Source organism: Lactuca virosa, chromosome 5, assembly GCF_052849685.1.
Source record: "Lactuca virosa cultivar CGN04683 chromosome 5, Lactuca_virosa_CGN04683_v6, whole genome shotgun sequence".
NCBI lineage: Eukaryota > Viridiplantae > Streptophyta > Magnoliopsida > Asterales > Asteraceae > Lactuca > Lactuca virosa.
The window spans coordinates 291,621,022-291,628,505 of NC_136430.1; the positions used below are offsets into that span (position 1 = coordinate 291,621,022).

Genomic DNA, 7,484 nt, shown 5'->3' on the forward strand with positions numbered 1-7,484 from the left:
AAGCAAAGCAATTCTAATTTAACCTAATTCGTAACATAAGACTAGCCAAATTAGAAATGAAATGCAATCAAAATTAAAAGAAATTTACCAAATTCGAGTGTCGAAACCCGAAAATAAAACCGCACCCCAAGCTTGAATTGGACCCGCAAGGTTAAGCCTTTTGAATCTCCGGTGAGAAACAAGAATTTTGAAAATTTTTGGTCAAAAATAAGTGGCAGCGGCCGGCGGCGGAGCTAGGGTTCCGGCGAGCTGATTTTGGCCAAATGTATAGTAGATCGGTGTGCCCGAGAGTATTAGGTGAAGAATGCCCCAAGAAATTTGTAATTTGGAGAAGAATTGGCGGAGAGATGAGGCTTGGATGCTTTTTCGGCGAGCGAATGTAAGGTGGTGGCGGAGTGGCTGTTCCCGGTGGTAAAAGGGTGGAGGGTAGTCAGAATTAGGTGGGAATGGGGTGGTGGGGATGCGCCAGTGATAACAGCAGGCGCTGAGGCGGTATGTGTTGTGCTTGTTTTTCCGGCGAGTGGACCACGCCGACCGGTGGTGACGACGGGGTGGTTGGACGTCGACGACTGGTCGGCATGGGCGGCTATCGTCGCCTGGAGGAGTAAAGGTGGGTGTTGGTGGTTCACTGCAGACGGGAGGAATAAGGGGGGGGGCTGTTGACGGGAGGCACAAGGGGGAAGGGAGATCCGATGGGTTAATGAGTTATAAGGGTGGGTCGGAAAATGGATCGTGTATGGGTCGAAAATTGGGTCGGTTCCGGGTAGTTGGGTGGGTCAAAAGCGGATATGGGCGGGGGTTAAGGGTTTGATGGGTCGCGCAAGGAAGATTGGGATTTTGCTCTTGAACGTGCAAGGTGGTGCGAGGTAGGATCAGGCCGAGCGCAACAATCAGAAAGCACCCCATGTGGGGGTAATTTGGAATTCGGAATCTGCACGGCTGGGGGTCGGTCGCGCAACGGCTGCGCGGGTACCCGCGCAAATTGCAGATTTTTGGTATTTTTTTCAAACTTTACCAAGATCATTGCTAGGCTGCAAAATGTTTATTTTTGACCAACTTCAAGCTTAAAAGCACCCAAAACTTCAATGCATTTATTTAATGTCTTTTCCAAGATATAGTTCCGCTTCCGTCAACCTTCGTAAATCGGGATTTCCAATGTTACGTTATCGATTTATCCCGTGTCAAAGCCTTCATAAAATGGCTTCAAGCGATGCCCATTCACTTTAAATATTTTATTTGTTTCAAACTCTTAATTTCAACTGCACCGTGTTCAAACACTTTTATAACAATAAAAGGTCCGTGCCATCGAGATCGCAACTTTCCTGGGAATAGCTTTAAGCATGAATGATAAAGAAGAACTTTTTGGCCCGGAATAAAATGCTTTCGAGTGATGTGCTTGTCGTGAAACGCTTTTGTCTTGTGTTTGTAGATGCTTGCATTTCCATAAGACTCGTTCCTCAACTCTTTGATTTCTTGAAGTTGCATCTTTCGGTGCTTCCCGGTTTCTTCGATATTGAAGTTACACTTTTTAACCGCCCAATATGCTTTGTGTTCCAATTCCACTAGTAAATGACAAGACTTTCCATAGACGATGCGGAATGGAGACATGCCAATTGGAGTTTTGTAGGCGGTCCGATACGCCCACAATGCATCTTCTAACTTCAAGCTCCAATCTTTTCGTGTGGTGTTGACTGTCTTTTCAAGAATTTGTTTGACTTCTCGATTTGACACTTCGGCTTGGCCGTTTGTTTGTGGATGGTAAGTGGTTGATATCCGGTGTGTGACACCATATCTCTTCATCATGGCTTCCATCATTTTATTGCAAAAATGAGTGCCCCTATCACTCACCAAGGCTCTCGGTATACCATATCTTGCGAAAATGTTTGACTTCAAGAAGTCAATTACAGTTTTAGAATCATCATGTCTTGTAGCCTTTGCTTCCACTCACTTTGAGACGTAGTCAACTGCCAAGAGTATATAAGTATAACCGAAAGATACGGGGAATGGGCCCATGAAATCGATTCCCTAAACATCAAAAATTTCACCAATGAGGATAGGGCTTTGAATCATTTCGTGCTTCATGGATATGGTTCCCCTTCTTTGACATCTATCACAACTCTTGCAAAATAGATAGGTATCTCTTGAGATTGGTGGCCAATAGAGTCCACATTCTAGCACCTTGTGCATGGTTTTTTTTTGACCAAAATGTCCTCCGCATGCATACTCATGGAAAAACTTCAGAATTGATTCGACCTCATTTTGATGAACACACCGTCGTATTAGTTGATCCGGACAATGTTTCCAAAGATAAGGGTCGCCCCATACTAGTATTTGGAATCACTCTTCAACTTGGCTTTTTGGTACTTGGTAAATGCGTGGGGAATTTCTTTAGTAACCAAGTAATTCACAATATCCGTATACCAAGGAATAGTGTTTGAAATGTAGAAGAGATGTTCATCCGGAAATTCATCAAGAATGGAAGAAGAAGAAGAACCACCAATATTCAACCGACTTAAGTGATCCGCCACTAGGTTTTAGGCACCACTTTTGTCCTTAATCTCAAGATCAAATTCCTGTAAAAAAAGAATCCACCGAATCAACCGTGGCTTGGCATCTTTCTTGGTCATGAGATACTTCAAGACCGCATGGTCGGAGTATACAATCACTTTCGTTCCGAGAAGGTATTGCCAAAATTTCTCTAAGGCGAAAACAATGGCTAGAAGCTCCTTCTCGGTTGTGGAATAATTGGCTTGAACATTATATAAGGTTTTGGAAGCATAGTAGATGACATGTGATGCTTTGCCCTTCTTTTGACCTAAGACCGCTCCAATGGCGAAATTCCTTGCATCGCACATGATATCAAAAGGAAGCTCCCAATTTGGACGTTGGATTATTGGAGCGGAGGTGAGCAAGTCTTTAAGTTTGTCAAAGGCCTCTTGACATGCTACATTGAAGTCAAAGTCAACATCTTTTTGGAGAATGAGGCACATCGGTCTTGTGATCTTCGAGAAATCTTTGATAAAACTTCTATAGAATCCTGCATGGCCCAAGAAAGTTCTCACTTCTCTAACACATGTTGGGTAAGGAAGAGTTTGTATGACATCAATTTTGGCTTTATCAACTTCAATTTCCTTTTTGGAGACAATGTGTCCCAAGATGATGCCATGATTGACCATGAAGTGACACTTCTCAAAGTTTAACACCAACTTTTTCTCAATGCACCTTTTCAAAGTCTTCTTAAGGTTTTCTAAGCATTCATCAAATGAATTTCCATACACTGTGAAGTCGTCCATGAATACCTCAATTATATTCTCTACATACTCAGAAAAGATGCTCACCATGCATCGTTGGAATGTGGCGGGGGCATTGCATAATCCAAATGACATCCGATTGTAGGCAAACGTGCCAAAAGGGCATGTAAAAGTCGTATTGTCTTGATCTTTGGGGGCAACGGGTATTTGGTGAAAACCCGAGTATCCATCGAGGCCAAAATAATGCGATTTTCCCGCCAATCTTTCGAGCATTTGGTCCATGAAAGGAAGAGGAAAATGGTCTTTTCGTGTACTTGAATTCAACTTTCTTTAATCAATGCACACCCTCCATCCATTTTGAACTCGAGTAGGTACCATTACGCCCTTGTTATTTTTAACAACTGTGATTCCCGTTTTCTTGGGAACCACTTGAACCAGACTAACCCATTTGGAGTCGGAAATGGGGTAAATCATGTCCGCATCAAGGAGCTTGATTATCTCTTTCTTAACCACTTCCATCATTGGAGGATTTAATCTTCTTTGAGCTTCCCGCCTAGGCTTACAATCGTCTTCCATAAGGATTTTGTGAGTGCATACATTAGGATTTATCCCCTTGATGTCCGCTATTGTCCACCCCATGGCCTCTTTATGATCTTTCAAGACTTCAACCAATTGATCTTCTTCAAAGTCTTTCAATTGAGAATAGATGATCACCGGGAGAGTTTCGTCTTGACCTAGATAAACATACTTCAAATGGCTAGGCAAGACTTTTAATTCAAGTGCTGGTGGTTGGATTATGGAAGGGGGCATCTTGTTTGGAGAATGCGATAAGGAAACTTGAGAGACATCCTTCTTTGTTGAATTATTAACTTCTAAAGTCTTCACAATCTCGTTAACTTCGGGGTCCAATGTATAAATATCCAATGTTTTCTTCAAACTTTCACAATCAACACTCATGTTGAGTCCCATCTTCAAAATATCTCCATGTGATAACTCAAATAGTTCTTGGGTAATTGGCTCAATTACATCAACCCGATACAATGGAGAAATGTTGCTAGGGTACCTCATTGATTCAAAGATGTTGAAGTGAATTGTCTCTCCATCAAACTCCATGGTGATCTTCCCATTATGGACATCAATAATCGTGTGAGCTGTGTTCATGAAGGGTCTTCCAAGAAGGATCATGGATGACTTGGACGGAGTCTTCTCTTCAAGGTCAATGACATAGAAGTCCATGGGAAATACTAGTTGATTGACTTGCACTAGTACATCCTCTAATACGCCTCTTGGAAATACACTTGACTTTTCCGCTAATTTAATTATCACTCCGGTTTCTTCCAAAGGACCAACATTGAGAGATTGAAAAACCGAGTAGGGCATCACATTGATTGAGGCTCCAAGATCTAGCATGGCACTTTCGACATGCAAATCACCAATACTGCAAGGGATATCAAACATTCCTGGGTCCTTGCATTTGGGTGGTAACTTCTTTTGGATGTCCGCATACACATTTGAATTGACTTGAATCTTTTCATCCGCCTTCAATTTTCTCTTATTGGTGCACAAATCCTTAAGAAATTTGGCATAGCGCGGAATTTTCTTGATGGCATCCTATAGTGGAATGTTGATTTGGACCTTGCAGAAAGTCTCAAGAAATTCCTTCTCTTCCTCCTTTTTCTTCGAGGGGGCCAATCGGGAGGGGAAAGGTGGTGGTATGACCAATGGTTTTATGTTCTTGTTGGAAGAGTCGGGTTGATCATTGGTTGGCATACCATGTTCCTTTGGAGGGACTACAACTTTTGAAGGTTCAACAATAATAACTTCATCTTCTTCTTCTCTTGAAACTATTTTAGGGTTGCTTTCTCCAAGTGTTTTCCCACTTCGCAAGGTTATTGCACTCACATTGGGGTTCTTCTCGGTTTGAGAAGGAAGTTTACCCCTTTGTTCCATTTTGTTGAGAGCGGTAGCCAAGTCTCCAATTTGTGCTTGAATGTTGGAGAAAGTGTTCTTCGTCTCTTGTTGAAATTGAGTTTGACTGTGATCAAGAGAGGTAACGAGTTCTTGAAGGCTCATTTGGTGGTTATTACTTGATTGGCCTTGTTGTGGAGGTTGTTGGTAATTTGGAGTGGAATGAGATGTTTGGGGATATGGAGGTTTTTTTGATGGGTATTGAGAAAATTGGGGTCTCATCATAACATGTGGTGGGTTTTGCTTTGGTGGGTATGGGTTGGTTGGGTTATTCCTCCAATTTGGATTGTAGTTGTTTTGAAAGCCCATGGGTCTTGGTTGACCTTGATATCCTCCCATTGCATTAACATCCTCCGGTTCACTACCAAGTGAGGGACACTTCTCCGTATAATGCCCCGTCATTGCACAAATACCACACACCATTAATTGTTGACCACTTCCCACCACCATTTGACTTAGCACATTAGTCAAATCCAAGAGCTTTGATTCCAAGTGTTGGGTGTTGCTAACTTCACCAACCACTTGTGGAGAATTTCCCTTCATTTCATTTCGAGTTCCAAAGTTCCTTTGATTTTGAGAAATGGTTCCAAAAAGTGATCTTATCTCTTGAGGTGTCTTGTTGAAGATGTCACCACCACTTGAAGCATCAATCATTCTTCGATCCTTTTCATTCATACCCTCATAAAATTGTTAAAGAAGTAATTGTTCGGGTATATTTTGTTGAGGGCAACTTGTACACAAGTTGTTGAATCGCTCCCAAAAATCATGAAAAGTCTCATTCTCCCATTGACGAATCCCCAAAATGTCACTTCTTTGACTTGATATCCGGGAGGTGGGATAAAACTTGCTATTGAAGGCTTTGAATAACTCTTTCCATGAGTAATAGATCCCGGTGGTAAGTTGAATAACCACTCTCTAGCTTTATCTTCCAAGGTGAGCAGGAAGGCGGTTAACTTGAAATCATCCAATGTCACATGTTCGGGCAACATGCTAACACATATCATATGAAAGGACTTCAAATGCTTTTGAGGATCTTCTCTATCCAAGCCATGCAACTTGGTGAGTTGATGTATGAAACTTGACTTCAATTCAATTCCTCGGCGATTTGCAGGATAAACAATACCAAGGGGTGTGTGAGTAACATCCGTCTCCATCATTTGTCTAAGTGTCAACTCTTGAGGGGGATTGGGTGCATTGGGGTTATTGGGATATTGTTGCATGTAATTAGGAGGTTGTTGGTAAGGTGGGTATGGGTATTGTTGGTGATTGTAGATTGGTGGTGGATAAGGTTGGTAGTTAGGATATTGGTTGTAGGGAGGGTGTTGTTGTGGGTACATTGGGTTTTGGTATATTGGAGGGTGTTGGTAATTGGTTTGATTTGGGTAATGTACTTGTTGTTGAAATTGAAAAGCATTGGTTTGAGGTTGGTTTTTTTGGTGGAATTGCTGTTTTTGTGGTTGTGGTGGTTGATAATTCGGTTGGTTTTGAGGAGGGGCTTGATTCCAACGTGGCATATCAATGAGAGGTTCTTGTTGTTGTTGTTGTCTTGGTTGTTGGGGTGGGGTATTGGCATCTTGATTGTTTGGGTTTGGGTTGGGATTGTGAGGTGGAGTGTGATTCATGGCTATGTAGTTTTCAAACGGAATGTCTTCAAAGGAATGACCAACAATTAGAGAACTCGGCTCGGTGTCGGTATCACTTGAAGTATGAACTTGGTCTTATATGTTGATTAGTGGAGAAGAGGAAGAAGATTGAACGAGTTGTTGTTGCTTTGCTTGTTTGACTAACTTTTTCAACCTTTTTGCTTCTTTTTCAATCTCCGGATTGTAGATTAGTTTACCGGTTCTTGTAGACCTAGGCATAAACAATCAAATAACAATAACCAATTTCCCCGGCAACGGCGCCAAAACTTGGTGGGATGTCAAGTCCACCAAGCAAATTACACCCTTTGTTTGCAAATAAAACGTAATATAATGGTAAAAAGGGGTATCGATCCTCGGGGAAATGGTTGTATTCAATCACCAATGCAATCCAATAGAACTAGTGTAAATAAACTAACTAACTACAATTAAACTAAAAGGGGGGTGTTGTGATTTCTTGAAAACTAAAAGACTTGAATAACTAAAAAGCTTGCAATTAAGCAAGATGGTGAGATGCTCAAATATTGGAGACAATTGGTTAACCAAGGCAATTCAACACAATGAACATTTGTGTGTTTATCATTAGGATTCAACATGAAGCTTATCATTCATCCTAAATTGGTTA

The 7,484-nt window shown here is 41.6% G+C and overlaps 1 protein-coding gene across 1 annotated transcript; it reads right to left on the reverse strand.

The window, feature by feature from the left end:
• Positions 1–1,218: 1,218 nt before the first annotated feature.
• LOC145112907 (uncharacterized) lies at positions 1,219–1,812 on the reverse strand. Its single transcript, XM_079049023.1, has one exon. The coding sequence runs from the start codon at positions 1,810–1,812 to the stop codon at positions 1,219–1,221; it is 594 nt and encodes a 197-aa protein (XP_078905149.1).
• Between the last annotated feature and the right edge of the window lie 5,672 nt (positions 1,813–7,484).

Excerpts from the sequence above, each read along its gene's own strand:
- LOC145112907 (XM_079049023.1), bottom strand. The coding sequence starts at position 1,812 with ATGGAAGCCATGATGAAGAGATATGGTGTCACACACCGGATATCAACC.